Below are 18,123 nucleotides of genomic sequence, written 5' to 3'. Positions count from 1 at the left end.
ACAAAGAGGAGCTTCAAACTAAAAAAAGACAACCAACTACTGATCAGCTCTCTGGGAAGGCAGCAGCATTTCAGCAGTGCTCATATGCTGCAGGGCTCTGGGAAGCCTGGAGTGACAGTGACAGTGGTCTGGAGCTCCACACAGTAGCCTGGTAAAGCAGTTCTGCACACACTCCACTGCAGGGACTGCTGTACAGAGCGAGGGAGCTCCTAACGTGGGTGGCTTGTAGCCAGCAGCCTTCCTGGGAACAAGCTCAGGATGTGTTCAGCAGCTATTGCAGATGTAAACCCATGTCAGTGAGGACACAGCTGTCTAGTTATCTGTCAGGAAACATACCTCAACAGCTAAGGTTCCCAGAGTAGGTGATTCCCCCTCCTGTCATAACTTGAGTTTGGAGCACTCACAGTTATTCCTACCCCTGTGATCCTCCATGCCTTCCAGAGTTCACCCAGCTCTTGGTATAAATGTATCACTAACCACTTGGTAACTGAACAGATCAGTTTTTAATAGAATACAGGAAGCTTCATCAACCTGCACAGCAGATGTTGCATGAAGAGGTCCCTCTGTAAGAGCCACAGCAGCATGTGGCAGCACCACTGAAGTTTCCCAGTTTGGGCTGTATTCTGTTTTTGGATGTGAATCTGTAAATAAATTCTAGCAGAGTGAGCAAAACCAAGTACTTGACAGAGGAATTTTTGCATTAATACTCTCTGTATGTCACCTTTAAAGCCAGACATCCGTCTTCTCTCTGCGTAACCTTAGCACCGTGTTAGATCATTCTGTAACTGTTAATTCTGGTTTTAAAAAACAGCATGAGCCTCCCCAAATGTGTGATCTGCCACAGAGTCAGGGTTAGCACTGTGTTAGTGCTGCAGGGCTCTCTGCACAGCTGAGGCATGAGTCTTGATGAGGGCAGATCGATTCTTCACATAAAGAACAGGGTGCCAGGAACTGGGCAGTTCCCAGGGCTCCTCTGCAGCCACAGGAGGCTGCTGGCCCTGGCAGCGTGGTGGTGCCTGGGGCAGGCAGAGGGTAACTCAGCTCCTGCAGCAGCAAGTTCAGCCTTGGCAGTGGGAGCTGGAAACCAGCAGTTCAGACGCTCCCTCCTGCTTTCACTCCTCCTCTTCCTCCTCCTCCTCTGCACTCTGAGAGCCCTTGTCCTCCGAGGGCAGCAGAGGCTGGTGCTGACAGGACTGATGTCTGTCTGCAGTGCTCCAGGGTGGGTGTGGGTCTGCCTTGCCTGGCTGCAGGAAGAGGGGCAGCAGGGTGGGGGTGAAGGGCAGGTCCCTGAAGGCGTGCAGGAGGAAGATGCCAGACACGATGGTGAGGAAGCCGCTGATGGAGCCGATGATGTTGTCCAGCACCATGTGCTGCCACTCCTTGAAGAGGATGGCTGAGCACATCATGACTGCTGTGGTGAAGAGCACGTAGTAGATGGGTGTGACCACAGAGGTGTTGAAAATGTCCAGGGCTTTGTTCAGATAGTTGATCTGGGTGCTGATGCAGATCACCAGGCACACCAGGAGCACCCAGCCCAGGGGTTCCTTCAGGACTGGCTTCCCAGAGAACAACTCTTTCAGGGCAATCCCCAGGCCTTTGACACAGGATACGGACAGTGAGCCAATGGCAGAGCAGACCAAAACATAAACCAGGACGTTGCTCTGTCCATAACGGGGTCCAGCCACAAAGATGAGCAGAAGGGAGCTCACCAGGACACACACAGCAAATGCAATGAATCCTTGGAGAAAGAAAAATTCAAGAACTCCCATCAGAACACAGCAGCACCAGTGACAGATCTGACTGAACAGCAAGTAGAGATGGAGGAGAGGCAGGTAACTGCCCCATCAGCATTTCAGGCCTCCATCTGAAGGGAACAGGGTTGGAAAGCTTGAGCAGTGCTGCAGAGACAACAGCTCATTACAGTGTGATCACAAGTCAGGCTGTTGGGGATACAGTCTGCTGGGAGGGGCAGGGGCACAGTCAGGCTCCACAGCAGTGACAGAGCTGGGCAGCTTTTGACCAGTCCAGCAGGAGCCCAGGAAGGTGACAGAAGGCTTGGGAAGCCATGGCTGAACTCTGCAGACTGGTGGGATATAAAGGAAAGTGCCACATCACAGGAATGCCCTGCCAGTGCTCCCCCTAATGAGCACCAACTCTACCTGTTACTCCACCTTGCTCTTCTCTTTAAGCTTCCTTCCTCCATCTTTTTTGGCTTATTCTGCCATTTGTACTGTTGCCAACATCACATCCTTGTGACTTGATTCATCCTCTAACATAAATACCAGTACTACCTGACCTTGGGCATAACTTCTTGAATACTTTTACTTTGAATTCTTCTGCCTAGATTTTCTCCTCCGTCTTCTCTCAGTCACACCATTACCAGCTTATGAACAGGAATTCCTCTGCAATTCCTGGCACTGCCACAGGCCACTCCCTTCTGCTGACACCTCATTTCCCTGCTCCTCACTTTTTGCATCTATACCTCACAGACAGTAAAAAAAAACATCCTACTTGGGAGCTATTAATGATTCCAGTGGGGTGTGCAGCTCAATTACCATTTAGTTCAGCCCTTTCCAATCTATCCAATTTGTACCCCATCTTCTACTGTCATTAGCTGAAGTCAACAGGAATCCTTTTATTTTAGTACCTGGATCTTTCAGCTTCTCTGCCATTGACTCCAGGCTGGAAACCTCTTCTTCCTGTGGAGCATGGATCACCATCACAGTGGAGCCCAGGATACTCAGCATGCAGCCAATCTTCCCATGAACATTCAGCTGCTCATTCAGGAAGATGGAAGACAGAATTGCACTGAAAAAGCCAAAAAAACCCAAACCATCCAAAACCAATAAGGACAAGAAATGGATCCCTGAGGGAAGACAGCAGAGCAACTGCCATCCCTAAGGGCTGGCAGGTGAAGTGAGGCTGTTTCTGAGGCTGTTTCTGAGGCTGCTTACCTAACAAGGACACTCAGAGCACCCAGTGGAGTTACCAGTGTTGCAGGGGCAAAGGCATAGGCAGCGAAATTTGCAGCTTCTCCAACTCCCACTGCAAGAGAAACTCCTGTGAGCATCAAAGTGGCAGCAATTCACCATAATACAGGTTGGAGTGTAGTCAGAAAAGCCTGTTTCCTCCTGAGCATGCTGTTTCTCTGAGGTATGTTGAGCAACCAGGGAAGAACAGCAGCAGCAAGAACAAGCAGAAGCCCCAGACAGGTTCTCTTGGGAGGAGAGGGTTCAGTGATCCTTAGCCATGTGTGCCTCTACAGTGAGCAGCAACCACAGGAAAATATTTTCATCATTTCCATAAAGCTGAAAGGCATCTGTCCTTTTCCTGGAACAGCTTTTACAGCTTTTTAATGGGTAAATCAGTTACAGTTGGTTCTTAACATTGGGAAGTGTGAAGTAAAGCTGCTGAAATTGCTGTACACGGTGCTGGATGTGCCATTATCACCACATCCTCAGGGCAGGCCACTTCAGAAGCATTTAACCCAACCCAGTTAAACCAGCTCCTCAGCTCCTGCTTAGCAGAGAAACTTGGTAATGCATGAGACTTTAGAATAGCTTAGTTACAATGAGATCAACATCATCATCAGAAACTTGGATAAAACTCAAGCAGTCAAACAAAAATGGTAATAACAAAACATGAAAGTGACTGGAACACACTCTTAAAAGGGAAGGCTCTGGAGTGACCCAATTGTGGTCTTCCAGTATGACAGGAATGTCAGATTTGTCTTTACAAACTGTGGATCTGCTGGTAGATAAGGCTGGCACTGAGATAAAAGAAACAATGAGATGGATTCCACTAATTGATGAATGGAAAAAGATATTTGCCTTTACAAACAAACTGTAGGCTTGCTGATGAATTAAATTGGATATTAGAAGATGAAAGAACCAATGGGGAAAAATATGAATTGTGTAAGAATTAAAAATTAAAATGAAGGGTTATACATTAGAGGGGAATCTCAGGTATCAAGCGTTCTGGGAAAATAGGATAAAAAGGGAGGCTGCATCCTTCAAAAATCTGAGAGATCCCAGGGGAATGCCCCATGGTCTCTCCCTTTATTCAAATAAAGCAGAAAGGACTCCCCTGTTTCTTTTTTGGACATAAACCTCTCGTATTTGTGGATTAATTTTCATGACAAGTATGCAAAGAGAGCCTACAAGAAAGAGGGAGAGAGACTTTTTACAAGGATATGTAGTGATAGGACAGGGGGGAATGGGTTGAAACTTAGAGTAGGTTAAGATACCAGAAAGAAATTCTTCCCTGTGAAGGTGGGGAGGCCCTGGCACAGGCTGCCCAGAGAAGCTGTGGCTGCCCCATCCCGGGAAGTGTCCAAGGGCAGGCTGGACGGCGCTTGCAGCAACCTGGGATAGGGGGTATTCCTACGGGAGCGGGTTGGAGATGATCTTTAGGGACTCCACCAACCAAACCGACCCCATAATAAGTGTGCCTTACCCCAGTCTGAGCGCGGTACTTACTGCACAGCAGCCCTGCCCACCAAAGCCACTCTCGCAGGTACGCGTGCCCTCCTTGCCCTGAGTGCGGAGGAAACAAAGGAGAAACCTCGCATGAAGCCAAACAGAATTCCCGTCCCGAGCGCCGGGGGAGGCGGCGGGAGCAGAGCCGTACCTGCCCTGGCGCGGCCGCACAGCCGCAGCAGCCCCTTCTTCTTCAGCACGAAGCTGCTGCCGATGAAGGCGCTGGAGGCCAGGGCCAGCCCCAGCCCCGCGCCGAACCCGGGCCCCATGGCCAGCGGAGCGGGCACGGAGCGCGGCTGGGACGGGGACGGAGCGGGGACGGAGCGGAGATAGAGCGGAACGGGAACCGGGACGGAGTGCGGATAGAGTGGGACTGGAGCGGGGCAGGAACGGGGACGGAGCGGGGCAGGAACGCGGACGGAGCGGAAGGGGCGGTGCGCCGGGCTCGGCTTCCGCGGGGCGGGCGGAACCGGAGCGGAACCGGAGCGGGGCCGGGGGGGGCTCCGCCGGCTCTGGCAGCCGTGCTGGGGTCTCCCTGCAGGAGCCTGCCCGAGGGTGAGGTGACGGCGGGTTGGTGGCACGGCCGGAGGAGGCGGGATGAGCAAGGGCAAGGACGATGCTCCGCACGAGCTCGAGAGCCAGTTCGTGCTGCGGCTGCCGCCGGTAAGGGCTCTGTCCGGCCCCGCCGGGTCACAGCGGGCTCGGTCTGGCCCCGCCGGGTCACAGCGGGCTCAGCCCGGCTTGCCGGCCAGCCCTGCCTGCGAGGAGGGGGTTAACAGGGCAGTGGGGAAGCTGCGGGGCTGGGAAGGGATGTGGAAGCAGGCTGGGTGCTTTGGATCCATTCCCACCCTTCTGAACGGATTTTCCACGGCCTTTCCTAGGGACGTGCTCCTGCCACTCAGAGCAGCAGGCTCAGACACAACCTAGAGGGTTTGGGAGGAATTTTCTGTAAGGGTAGAGATTTAACAAGTACTGACCCTTTAGCTGCGGTGGCATAGGTGCCCTCGTTGCTGTTTGTTAGGTGCTTGAAGCTGAGACTGTTTTTCTGGTGCCCAGCGGCAGGATGATAAACTAAAGCACAAGTTCCCCTTCACCATGAGGAAGAACTTTCCATTGAGAGTGGCAGGGCACTGAAACAGCTGTAGGGAGGTTGTGGAATCTCCTTTTCTGGAGACACCCACCTGGATGTGTACACGTATCACCTCCTTCAGGTGACCCTGCTGGACTGGATGATCTCTTCTTCCGACCCCAGTTATTCTGGGGTTCTGTGAGACTGTGTCCTGCTGAGACCACAAGGGCTTGGTGAGGGCAGCTCTAACTGCTCACAGTGCTGTGGAGCTCTGGGAGGTGTCACACCACTGTCACACCTGTGTCGTGCCAGGGGTGTAGGAGCAGCAGAGCCACGGGGTTAACGTGGTGTTGGGAGGAAGGTGCTGTTCACCCTGGGTCTTCAGTTGCTGTCCAGCATTGGATGGCAGGTTGTTTAAAGCTGGGTGGGTTGGGCAGGAGCCTTTCTTGGAGGAAGCACACCCACTCCTGAAGAACTCCCTTCTCAGGAATATGCCTCGACTGTGCGGCGAGCAGTCCAGTCCGGGAATGTCAACCTGAAGGACAGGCTCACCATTGAGCTGCACGGTGAGTGAGCAGGACCAGGGCACAGTCCAGGCACCTCTGCCTGTGCACAGGTGAAGCTGTGCCACTTGCATGTGTTGTCCTGTGGAGTCCCTGCTGCCCAGGGCTGTGCTGAGCCTCAGCAGTGATGTGTCCCCTGGTTCTCCCCAGCGGACGGGCGCCATGGCATTGTCCGTGTGGACCGGGTGCCGCTGGCAGCCAAGCTGGTGGATCTGCCCTGCATCATCGAGAGCTTAAAGACCATTGACAAGAAAACCTTCTACAAGACAGCAGATATTTGCCAGGTATGAGCTGTCTTTCTAGCCTGCACCAACACCTTAGTTCATTGCTCCCCACTCCAGGAAAAGCCTTGTACACTTTGGGCAACTTGACACCCATTATAACATACCCAATTCTTGTATCTCACAGTATTAGCAGTTTAAAATTCCCCATTCCCTTTGGAGTTCAGAAACCTCATTCCTGAAGTGTGAAATGGGATTGCCCTTGGGAACAGTTTAACTGCTGCTGTATCCAGCTGAGCAGGGGATGCAACTGTGTTTCCCACACTCTGTGACCCTGAATCCCTTTGGCTCACAACATGCCGTGGGCACTCACTGTTCTTTCACATCCTGGTGTTCATATGGGGATTCCAGATGCTTGTTTGCACCGTGGATGGTGATCTCTACCCACCTTTGGAAGAGCAAACTGTGGCCACTGACCCCAAGGCAAACAAGAAGAAGGACAAGGACAGAGAGAAGAAGTTCATATGGAACCATGGCAGTGAGTAGAGGCTGTGCCAAGCCCCTCCACCCCAGTACCCTGCATCTGAGCAGGGTGCTCACAGCTGCCAGGTACTGGCAGTGCTGCTGCTCCTTTCCACAGCTCTCTCTGTTGCAGAAGGGATCTTCTCCCTTCTGGCACGTGCTTCTCTCACCGGGCCATCTGCCTGACACATGGAATCTGTTCCCTTTATCACAGTCACTCTTCCCCTGAAAAACGTTCGGAAGCGGCGGTTCCGGAAGACAGCCAAGAAAAAGGTGAGTTGCTTCTCACCCAGATGCAGATGAAATACCCAAGGGCTAGGAGGGCAGAGAGATTAGAGCTGTGGCTGTGATTGGTCCAGAAGTCCTGTGTTTTCTCAACATTTGTTCACTTTTCCTTGCCTGAAAAAAGAGTGAGGGTAGGATAGTAGATTTAAACATTTCTTTGGGTGCTTCCTCTGTATTTTCCAAGATGCTCCTGAGGGGAAGATCCTCTGTGCAGACTACTGAACCTCATTCCTGTGGCTGCCTTGCCACACCACATCTCCTCCTGCTCATAGAGAAGAAAGGAAGAGAGACTCACATGGAAATGAGGCTTCACTCATTCTGCTTTCCCAGCTTAAATCTTCTCTTTATGCATGGCCCATTCCCTTCCCCAAATAGTACCACTGTCATTTCAGCTGGGGGAGTGACAACAGATGGAGCTCAGACACTGTCTCTGTGCATATGCACAAGCCAGGCAAGGTGTTGGGGAGATGCAGCACCCTGAGGCTGGGAAGACTTGTTCTTCTCTCCTTTGCAGTTTCTGAGAACAGGGTTGAGTGTGATTTTGCATGACATTTGGGAAACAAATTACTTGAGACGTTCTTGTAGCCCACAGGAGAGATTTGATACCGCTGCAGTAAAATTCTGGACTAATTTAAAAGTGATAAATGAAACCTTCTTTTGAGTGGGATGGGAAGGAGTTGAATTGAGTTGAGTTGAGTTGACCGTCAACACCTCAAGGACTTTCTGCATAGACACAGAAAGTCTTACAAAATATGTAGTATAAGCAGAAAAGTGAGAGCACTCAATCTACCTAGGTACAAAAAAGATGGATTGTTTTTTTGGGGGGGTGCTGTGCACAAATTACTTCATAATTAAAATATGAGCAAATTCTGAGCAGAAATTAGAGGATAAGAAAGCCTTGAAAGAGTGCTCTGTCCAGAGTTGAAGGCAGCATGCACAAAGCATTTAACAGTGTCTCTGTTCTGTTTCCCCTCTCTGGCCCAGTATATTGAATCTCCTGATGTGGAAAAAGAGGTGAAGCGTCTCCTGAGCACCGATGCTGAGGCTGTCAGTGTCCGTATCCTTTTAGTGGGGAGAAAAGCTCAAGGGTAGGACAGGACGTGTGTGTGACCTGGGGGTTCTGGAAAGAACAAGCTGGGCTTTGCATGGGTGTGGGACACTGGGAGATGAACACACAAGAGGCACTGAAGCTTTGGAGCATCATCTTTGCCATGTTCAAAGCTTATTGTTCCCTCAAGGTGACCTTTCTTGTGGACTGTTGTACTGAGAAGGAACTGAAATAGTAGAGGAGGTGTCATCAGAACAAAGGTCTGGGATGTTTCATCCTGGGTATCCATCCAAGGCCAGACTGGTTGGAGTGGAAGTAATCTGCCATTTTAAACCTCTTCAATCACAACTGCATCTTCCAAGTTCCTCTTTTTCCCTTGACCCACCTGTCCCTGCTGTCAGGCTGGGAAGTCATTGCTGAAGATGAAACAAAAGAAGTGGACAACCATGGTTCACTCACCAGCCTGGACATCTCCTCCCCAGGGATGTCGGGCCACAAGCAAGGCCATGGCTCCTCAGGTGCAGTGGGGAAGGCTGTTTTATTTCTAGATGTGGTCCCTGGCAGGCAAAGGCCACTGGCAAGTCATCAGCTGTGTTTTAACTCTTTTGCCCCCACCTAGAACACGATGAACTGCGGGAGATATTTAATGATATCAGCAGCAGCAGCGAGGATGAAGATGAGAGGGATCATCACGATGATGAAGACCTGAACATCATGGACACTGAGGAAGACTTGGAGAGACAACTGCAGGACAAGCTGAATGAGTCTGATGGGCAGCAGCAGGAGAATGAGGGGTCCAACCAGATTGGTGAGTGCCAGCAGAGCATGGCAGAATTGTTGGGAGGCCAGGCAGGCTGTGCTTCCCAGCTCTGCTGCTGCTCTGGGTCTGAGCTCACTCTCCCTTCCAGCCATGGGCATCCAGAAACAGATTGACAACCTGAAAAGTAAACTCCAGGAAACTCAAGACAGGAGGAAGCGCCAGGAAGATCTCATCATGAAAGTGGAGAACCTTGCCCTCAAGGTGAGATCTCTCCTGGGGTCTCTTCAAGCGTGCTTAACTGGCTCACCATTAGATTCAGCAGGCAGATTTGGAGAGGCCAGGAGCCTTTGCCTGCTGGGTTGAAAATAGTTGTGGCTGTACACACTCCAGCATTTCCCCGTGGAGGCAGAGTCATCTGTGAAACTGGAGGAGATAGGAGGGTGTTGTCACTGCATTTGACACGTTGTATCAGCACCCATTTCCTTGAGAACACACTGGTAACTGTGGTCTCCATGTTTGTACCTGCAGACCCGTCTCCAGGCTGTGCTGGATGAGTTCAAGCAGCAAGAAGAGCGAGAGAAGCAGCAGGTGAGGAAACTCCCACAGTGGAGCAGGAGGTACTGGGGCACAGCATTGTTCTAGGCTTGGCCTGAGAGAATTCCCCAAGTCTTCCACCACAGCAGCAGCTGTGAGCTCCAGTGTTACAGCTCAGGTGGGGCTGTTCCTCATCTATAGTTCCATGAAGCTTCCCAAGTTGGGTTGACTGCAGCCTTCCTTCTGGAGGAGCCAAAACATGTCCAGTCAGCAGTCCAGAGCTGCAGGATTGCTGCCTGGGGTAAAACAGAGCACAAACCTGTTAGCAGTGGCTGTAGGGTTGTGGGAGATTTCCTGCCTGGGCAGCTCTGTTCCAGCCAGGTGCCAAGGTAGGAAGTTCTCACTCTCAGATCCCTGTGGGCAGTGCCAGTTCTGTGCCAGAGGAGCCCAACACAGCTCCAGGCAACACACAGGGAGAGCAGGCACTGGTGTGGGTAGAATATAGGCAAGAACACAGAAATGCTGGGGCTGCCTGGGGTCCCAGATGTGCCTGACTGTAACATTTCACTCCCTCTTCCCAGATGGCATCCCTGCAGGAGCAGCTGGAGTCCCTCATGGAGAAGTGAGGAGTGGGCCTGGTGTCTTTGAGAGCAGAGCTGGAAGTGGTGGTCACCTGCCACGCTGAAGTCTTGGCTTTAGTTGCATACTTCTGCTGCCACATGTGCTGCTGGCAGTGGTAGAGGGTCCATATCCAGAGCTGATTTCACATCCACTGTGCTGGGTTTGGCTGGTGGAGCTAAAGAGCCTGTGAGAGCAGCCAAAACAACGGATTTACTGTAAATAGTCAGCACTGGCTGTCTCTCCCCAGGACAGCACAGTGCTGGTTTCTGCATCCTACTGAGTCTTAGGCTTGATGGGCTGTGGCCTGGTAAGAGTTTGTTCTTGTGTTTGAGGTATGCTTCTATCTGCAAACCAAACTCTGTTAATAAAGTTTCATTTTCACCCCTGGTCTGTTCCTTTGTGGTCTCCCAACCACACAGCCCCTGGCAGGGAGCCATGTCTGGGCACCTCTGGTGGGGCACTGCTGGGCTTCTTCCCCAAAGTGGTCTTTGTGGATTTAGGTCAAAAGTGCTGTCACTCGGTGGGAGGAACAAGGCCCTCCTGATCAGGGGGTTCCTGTAATTCCTCACAGACTATGCAGGCAAATCCCAGATTAACCTGACAGGGTGGGAAGAGGATTAGAAGGGTGGTTACAGAAAGCAGCGGAGGACACTGGGGGCTTCAGTGAGTGTGTGCTAGGAGGGAACACCCCTCTCACAGCCCAAGGGCAGGGGAGGAAGGCTCTGTCCCCAGCACAGAAAGCAGAAGGTCAGCAGGAGCCCTGGAAGATGATGTGTATGTCCACATAGTCAAGAAAGAGACACCTGAGGAAGACGTGGAGCTCTAGAAGAGCCAGAGCGTGCTGGTACGTTGGTCTGTGAGCATGGAGGAAACCTACCTGCTGAATGTGGAAGGGGTCAAAAAGAAGATTCTACATGGAGGTCAAGGAGAGCTGCCAAAGCTGCAGGATGGGAGCAAGGTAAATTGTCTGGGTTGTTCCTCCAGAGCCCTGGGAGAGGGAGTGGGTTTGACACCCCTGCCCATTATGGTTCACTCCAGGTCTGGGGAAGAGTGAGCCATCACAACAGGGGTGCAGGAGGGGCTGGTTTGGGCACAGGCAGCCACGTTTCTCACAGTGACTGCTGGCAGTGCCCATGTCCTCACCTTTCACTGGGCCTGTGGCACTACCTCCCCCTGGTGCTGTTAGATCCCCCATTGGGATCTGCCTTTCCTGCCATGTGCCAAGCTAGAGTGAGATGTGCCAATGGGTTGTTCCTGGGATATTCTCCAGACTCTGATTACTGTGGGTTCCACCAGATCCTGGTGCACTCTGTGAGAGCACTCTGCACTGGGTAATGAAGGGGGATCCATAGGGAGAAGCAAGCCATAGCATGGATGGATGTTAAGACACTGACCATCTGCTTACTGTCTCAAGTGGGCAAGAGGCACAATCTCCTGCTGTGGAGGGAGAGCTGCCAGCCAGATCAGCACAGTGCTGGGAGCAGGCTGGACACCACAGCTGAGGTCACCGTGGCTGCTGAGGGGAGTCTCACCCTGGGCTCTCTCTGGGGCAGTTCACCTTCCACTTCCAGACGCTGAAGGATGACTTTGAGCGGACGGTGATCGATGACAGCCGGGAGGCTGGCGTGCCCATGGAGATCATCGTGGGCAAGATGTTCAAGCTGGAGATCTGGGAGACGCTGCTCAGCTCCATGAGGATTGGGGAGGTGGCAGAGTTCTGGTGTGACACCATTGTGAGTGAGGGGCCCATAGATGCCCTCTTCCGTCCTTCCTGCAGAGCCAGGACACAGGACCATGCATCCCAGAGATGCTCTGGCCTTGTCTGGTGCACACACAGGGTGTCACTGGAGGGCTGCCCCAGAGAAGGGGGTGCAGACGGCCCCCAGGGCTGAGTGGGCTGGTCCCCTCCTTGCAGCACACGGGCATGTATGCCCTGGTCTCCAGGGGCATGCGGAGGATCGCGGAGGGACGGGACCCCCTGGAAGGCCAGAAGCACCGCTGTGGCATGGGCAACATGTTTGACTACCACAGCACGGGCTACGAGGACCTGGACGAGCTGCAGCGGACGCCACAGCCCCTCATCTTCATCATGGAGCTGTTCCGGGTAAGGGGGCCGGCGGGATGGCTGCCAGAGCGGGAACAGCTGGGGCAGCCAGCTCAGCTCCTCCTGCCCGTGCAGGTGGAGGATCCCTCAGCCTACAAGCGTGACACCTGGGCCATGAGCAAGGAGGAGAAGCTGGCAGCAGTGCCCGTGCTGCACAGCGAGGGGAACCGCCTGGTCCTGCGCAGGGAGTTTGCACAGGCGGCCGCCAAGTACCAGGAGGCCGTCATCTGCCTCAGGAACCTGCAGGCCAAGGTGAGCAGCACCAGCACCTCCCCAGCCCTGCCTGGGCCACCCCCTGTCAGCCTTGGGTGCCCGGCGGGATGCACACAGCCATGTGGCTTGGGTTGCTCGTGGGGCAGGAGAAGCCGTGGGAGGATGGCTGGCTGAAGCTGGAGAGCCTGGTCACACCGCTGGTGCTCAACTACTGCCAGTGCCAGCTGGAGCTGGGCGAGTACTACGAGGTGTTGGAGCACACCACGGAGCTTCTCCAGAAGCACAACGGTACCTGTGCCCTGCATCCCACCCCTGCTGTGCCCACGGCTCCCAGGGACTCCATCCTCCAAATCCCCCATCCGTGACAACGCTCATCCTGTGTCCCTCTGCCAGCCCCTGTGTCACCTGCGTCCCAGTTTGCCCTGCCCATGACAGTGCTCGTGGCACTGGTTTCCTGTGCCCACAATGTCCCCCCAGCCACCACACCATCCTTCCCCTTCCCACCATGACCCCTGCACTCCCTGTGCCCTGTTGCTCACATGGCAGTGCACAGCCAGGCCCCCCTGCCCTCCCTACAGGAGTGCCCACCCCACACTCCACCTCCATGTGCTTCACATCCCCTGGTCCCCAGTGTCCCCAGCCCCTGTGGCTGGTGGCCCTCAGCTGCAGGACCCCCACTGAGGGCTCTTCTGTCCTGGCAGACAATGCCAAGGCCTATTTCAAGCGGGCCAAGGCCCACGCTGCCGTGTGGAACGAGAGGGAGGCGCGGGAGGATTTCCAGCGCGTGGCTCACCTCGACCCCTCCATGGCGGCCGCCGTGAAGAAGGAGCTGAAGCAGCTGGGGGAGAGGATGAGGAAGAAGCACGTGGAGGACAGGAAACGCTACCAGGGTCTCTTCCAGTCATCCCAGGGTGTGAAGGCGCGGGAGGGGCGGGAGAGCAGGGATATGGGTGATGGGGCACCTCAGGGTGAGGCTGGGGTCCGGGAGACCCCTGGGCAGGGGGAGCAGGGGGCTGAGACTGAAGGGACAGAACAACCCAGGGCTCCCCAGGCAGAACAAGGGACCCCCAGGGCTGGGGGGGAAGGGGCGGCACCAGGAGGAGAAGAAGCCCGGGGAGAGCCTGTAGGAGAAGAGACAGAAAGGAAGGATTGGAAAGGAGTGGGGGAAGAAGAAAACCTGGGCACCTGTGGGGCAGAGCCAGAGAGTCTGGGAACAGAGGAGGAAGATGAGAAAGAGGAGGAGAGGGAAGAGGAGGAAGAGAGGGAAGAGGAAGAAGAGGACGAGGAAGAGGAGAAGAAAGAGGAAGAAAAGGAAGAAAAAGAGGAGAGCAAAGAGGAAAAGGTGGAGAGGGGGGCAGAGGAAGAAGATGGAAAATTGAAGGAGGATAATGAGGAGAAGGAGGTAGACAAGGAAGAAAAGGAAGACAAAGGGGAGAGGGAGGAGAAGGAGAGGGGAGCAGAGGAAGAAGAGAAATTAAAAGAGGGTGAAGAAGTAGAGAAAGAAGAGGAAAAGGAAGAAGAAGAGGAAGAAAAAAAGGAAGAAGAAAACAAAGAAGAGGAGAGGGAGGAGGAGGCAGTAGTGAAAGGGAAAGTGGAGGACAAAGAGAAAGAGTGTTTACCAGCAAAAATAGAAAAGCCTGAAGCAGAGAAATGTGGGGCAATAGGGGAGACAAAGGCAGCAGAGCTAGTGCAGGGGTTGGAGCAAAAAGCCAGTGGAGCAGAGGGAGCTGGCACAGGGAGTGAGGCCCAGGCTCAGCCAAAGAGAGCCCCACATCTGGGTCCAGCTGAGGGGCCCCCAGGGCTGGAGGATGGAACATCTGGAGAGGCTCTGGAAGAGGTGAGCTGCAGGGAGCAGGGAGCAGGCAGTGGACAAGAAAATGCTAGGGAAGGCAACATCCCCTCAGAAGGCTTCTCCCCTGGGGAAGGTGAGGAGTGGGGTGGAGGGGCAAAAATACCCCTGTGCCCCACAGCAGCCAGAGAAGGGGGTGCTGCACCCCTGGAGCAGCCCAGCAAAGAGCAGCCCTGAGCAGGGCCAGTTACCCCTGCCTGGGGGAACAGCTGCCAGTTACTGCCAAAGAGGCACAGCACTGGCAGCAGGGCTTCTGGGGCTGGCCCTGCCCAGCAGTGCCACGGGGACAGGGCTGTGCCACCCTGCCCGACTGCTGGGCTCCAGCCCCTTTCAGCCGGGCGCCACCGAGCCCTGCTGGCTCACAAATAAAAGCTCTTCCCTGGCACCATGGGCTGGGTTTGTTCCTGAACGTGACCAGCTTCCCTGATGCCATTCCACACCTCCCACCTTGCCCCAGAGCCCGTGGCACAGGGATGGGCAGTTTGTTCTGCTCTAGAGGGGGGGTGGGTTAAGGAGGCTGCATTTAAGCATTTTACCCTCCTAAGCTCCTGAATCTCTCCTGTGTGAGCATCCCCAAACTTCCCTGCAGGCACCGTGTAGGGATTTTCCCAACACTGCCAACCCTTCCAGGCAGGGTGAGAGCAGGTCCAGCCCAAAAACTGTCTGTCCTGGGCAGGCTTCACCATCAGCCAAGTCTGGGCAGTGGAGAGAGCCCAAGAGCCCCTGGCCTTACCTGAACTATTCTGAATTCCTTGTCGTGCCACAAAGGCACAATGGGCAGACTGAGGCACCCAAACACCTCTGGGCACTGAAAACTTCATGGAGCTCCAAACAGAAAGGAATGAGAGGACTGCCTTTCCTGCCCAGCATCCCACTGCTGTCTACCTCTTGCTGGGGCTGAAAGGTTTCCTACAGTCAGAGTTCCTGGGTGAGAAAGAGGGACTGTCCCAGCCCTCAGGCAGCCACATGGCCCGGGCAGACCTTGTTGGAAGAGGATGAAGATGGTGGCTGGGGGACACACCTGTGTCTGGGGATCCTGGGGCTCTGCTCACAGCTCCTGTTCTGCCTGGAGTGGTGTGGACAGCCAGGGTGGCACAGTGCAGGCTGTGTCCCAGCAGTCCTGCACAAGCACTGTCAGGGTGACACAGCAACAGGAGCTGACTCAGCCGAGGTGCACGGATAGAAGAGGCCAGAACACTGATCCAGGTCTCAGTATAAATACAAATTTATTCTCTTTCCAGAGCAGAGATGCCACAAAGCAGGGAGGACAGCAGCACCACAGTACATGGTTACCAGAGCATTAGCCAGCCTGCTCCCCTCCCTGGCACATCCTGGCTCCCAAACACAGCCCAAGCACCCAACCTGGCCACCTCTGCTCCCCACACCTGGCACTGGGGCCAGCAGCTCTGTCCTCATCCTGCCCTTTTCTTCCTCCAGTGCCCCCCATGGCTGGATACTCCTGACCACACCCTCAGGCCAAGCCTCACTCTGCTGCTCCCCACGCTGCTCCCATCCTGCCCCTGGGATAACAGAGGGGTCCAGCTGGTTCTCACAGGCTGGCCTGTGGTCCCTCTCACCCTCAGCCTGACACAGCATGCCCAAAGCCACCCTAATGCCACCACTCTGCCCTCCTGCCACTCACCTGGCCGAGACAGGGGACAGCAAGGACAGCCACCCACGCTGCTGCCAGAAGACACTGGAGCACTACATGCTGAATAGCCCTGTAAGGCTCACACTGCCTTGTCCTTGGTGTGGGCACTGCTGCCAACAGCCCAGAGCCAAGCCCACAGCCTGGGGCTGGCACCCTGCCCTGGTCACAACCTCCCCGGACAGTTCAGCACCGAGTCCTGTCCCAGCCAGCAGCAACAGCCCTGGCTTTGTCCTTGCACCCCTGTTTAAATCGGATGTTTCACCCCAGTGTGCAGCCCTGCCCTGCCTCGAGGGCTCAAGCCTCTCATCTCTCCACAACCTGTGGCCCCAGAGCACCAGGGCCATCACAGCCCTGCTCTGGGTTACCCTGCAGCACCTGACTCTGCCCTTTTCTCGACATAACACAGCACAAGACAGCCAGCCCGAGGGACCCCTGGGGACCAGGAGCCACCATCCCCAAGCTGCCCTTCCAGCTGGCAGAACAGCCTCCCTGCCCTGCCCCATGGACCTGCTTCAACAAGGGCCTCCAGCCCCCAGCTCAGCTCAAAGCTGGGGACAGCAGCAGGGCAGCTGCTCCCTGGGGGCACCAAGGAGGTGACTGTCCTGCTGCCCACCTTGGGTCAGACCAAGGGCTGGAGAAACCCCTCCCTGCAGGAGCTGAGGCTCCCCAGGGGTGGAGCTGGGTCTGGGCAGGACAGGCTCTCTGCACCCTGGCAAAGGCACAGATCCCCAGGAAACCAGGCAGGATGAAGAAGCTGCTGTGGGTTCAGCCCCCACTGAGCTCCCTCACAGCAGCCCTGAAAGGCAGCTCCAGCAACAGGGAAGGTGCTGCTTCCCCTGGGAGCAGGAGCTGGGCTGGTCTGAAAGTGAAGGGCAGATACACTGAAGTTATTTGAGTTTAATAGAGTGAGTCCATGAGAGTATTTAAGTACAGTATATATATATAATACATAGAAATATATGCAAATTAAACAATAAGGCTCTGTTATAAAGACCCTCTCAATATAAGGCTACTAGTTGGGCTGAAGCTCTAACATGGACTCAATCCCTACTCCATAAACCTCACAGACTCTCTCCTGGTGGTATGTGCCTGGCTGGCTGCAGAGCCTTGGGTGGCAGAGTTCAAACTATAAGGCTGGCAGCTGGTTACTGTTATAAAGAGTTATTTTAAAAATTGTGTGGCTCCAGGAGTGTTTTGGTGCCCACAAACCTGGAGGCTCCTGGGCACAAATGAGGAGTGGGATGCTGAGCTGTGCACCCCCCAAGGGCTACAGGCAAAGGCAGCAGCCCGGGGGTGCCAGGGGAGACTGGCAGTTCTCATGGCTTCAGTTCTTTCTTCTGAACCATCCCACCCAGGCTTGGGCACTGTGACTGAGCAACCAAACCAGCCTCCTGGGGAGCCCACAGTCCCACTCCTGCATGACCTACAATCCCCTGAGATCTTCTGGAGCTGGCAAGCATCCTGCACCACCAGCTCAAAGGGAGTCTGTGTGAGGTCTGCAGCACAGGGAGCATGGCAGGGAGAGAGGGGGAGGAAAGCAGCCAGGTAGCTGGTTAGGAAAAGCCTCTGGCTCACAGGAGGTGTTAGATAAGGGAGGTCATACCTGGAAGAGAAATAGACAGGTCAGGAAAACAGGACTCAGAGCCACCTGGTTAGAATGGGGCTGCTGCAGAGCCAGGAGGAGCCTGCTCAGGGATGGCAGAAAGTGGACAAGAGTCTGCATGGGCAGATCTTATCTTAGTGCTGCCACCAAGCAATGTCTCCCTCTGGCAGCCTGGGCAAGAGACCAAGTGCTGCTCCTGCACTGGAGCACAGAGGGAAAGAGCAGAATGACCGACACCAAACCCACTGAGTGAGCAGAGTGCCATCCACACACACATCCCCCAGTCTCCATCCCTGCTGGGAAGAGATGTCCATGAGCAGCCAGCAGAGCCTGAACCACTGCTTCCATCTAACCAGCCCACTGGTGAGAGGTCTGGGCAGGGATGAAGCCAGGAGGTGGCTCAAAGCTGTCACTGCAGGTGGTGCTGGCAGATCTGTCCATCCTCGTGTGGGGTGCAGGGTCCTGAGCAGGGCAGGAGGATGCCTTGCAGCTCATCACAGGGATCTGTTTGGTCTGTGCTCTTGCCAGCTGGGATTGCCTCTCCTTGCAGGTGTGAAACCTCCTCCTCCTCCTCCATTCCCAGGCCACACACCTGTCCCAGC

At 54.6% G+C, this 18,123-nt stretch overlaps 4 protein-coding genes across 4 annotated transcripts in view; 2 read left to right on the top strand and 2 right to left on the bottom strand.

Moving 5' to 3' along the window:
• Positions 1 to 484: 484 nt before the first annotated feature.
• On the bottom strand, positions 485 to 4,819 carry LOC306808595 (magnesium transporter NIPA2-like). The gene is made up of 5 exons (XM_079319307.1): positions 4,630 to 4,819; positions 4,479 to 4,535; positions 2,955 to 3,045; positions 2,648 to 2,808; positions 485 to 1,738 (listed from the first exon to the last, which is right to left on the bottom strand). The coding sequence occupies exons 1-5, from the start codon at positions 4,745 to 4,747 to the stop codon at positions 1,113 to 1,115; spliced, it is 1,053 nt and encodes a 350-aa protein (XP_079175433.1). The 5' UTR covers positions 4,748 to 4,819; the 3' UTR covers positions 485 to 1,112.
• A 104-nt stretch (positions 4,820 to 4,923) lies between these two features.
• TAF7L (TATA-box binding protein associated factor 7 like) lies at positions 4,924 to 10,482 on the top strand. Its single transcript, XM_079319088.1, has 11 exons — positions 4,924 to 5,141; positions 6,035 to 6,113; positions 6,261 to 6,394; positions 6,743 to 6,869; positions 7,068 to 7,126; positions 8,123 to 8,195; positions 8,588 to 8,704; positions 8,806 to 8,994; positions 9,095 to 9,207; positions 9,475 to 9,534; positions 10,062 to 10,482. Exons 1-11 carry the CDS (start codon positions 5,076 to 5,078, stop codon positions 10,104 to 10,106), a joined length of 1,062 nt encoding a protein of 353 aa, XP_079175214.1. The 5' UTR covers positions 4,924 to 5,075; the 3' UTR covers positions 10,107 to 10,482.
• Positions 10,483 to 10,792: 310 nt separating this feature from the next.
• On the top strand, positions 10,793 to 14,444 carry LOC306808196 (uncharacterized protein; the record flags this gene model as incomplete). The annotated part of the gene is made up of 7 exons (XM_079318496.1): positions 10,793 to 11,059; positions 11,655 to 11,834; positions 12,017 to 12,205; positions 12,281 to 12,457; positions 12,565 to 12,706; positions 13,120 to 13,902; positions 13,939 to 14,444. The coding sequence occupies exons 1-7, from the start codon at positions 10,964 to 10,966 to the stop codon at positions 14,442 to 14,444; spliced, it is 2,073 nt and encodes a 690-aa protein (XP_079174622.1). The 5' UTR covers positions 10,793 to 10,963.
• A 2,109-nt stretch (positions 14,445 to 16,553) lies between these two features.
• DRP2 (dystrophin related protein 2) overlaps positions 16,554 to 18,123 on the bottom strand; it is a 29,293-nt gene continuing 27,723 nt past the window's right edge. Inside the window, exon 24 of the mRNA XM_079318759.1 lies at positions 16,554 to 17,521. Coding sequence (XP_079174885.1) covers positions 17,502 to 17,521 — 20 coding nt within the window. The 3' untranslated portion in view covers positions 16,554 to 17,501. The remainder of the gene's footprint in view (positions 17,522 to 18,123) is intronic.

The sequence above is a fragment of the Erithacus rubecula genome (genome assembly GCF_903797595.1).
Source record: "Erithacus rubecula genome assembly, chromosome: 15".
NCBI classification, from domain to species: domain Eukaryota; kingdom Metazoa; phylum Chordata; class Aves; order Passeriformes; family Muscicapidae; genus Erithacus; species Erithacus rubecula.
This window is presented reverse-complemented; position numbering and strand designations above follow the sequence as displayed.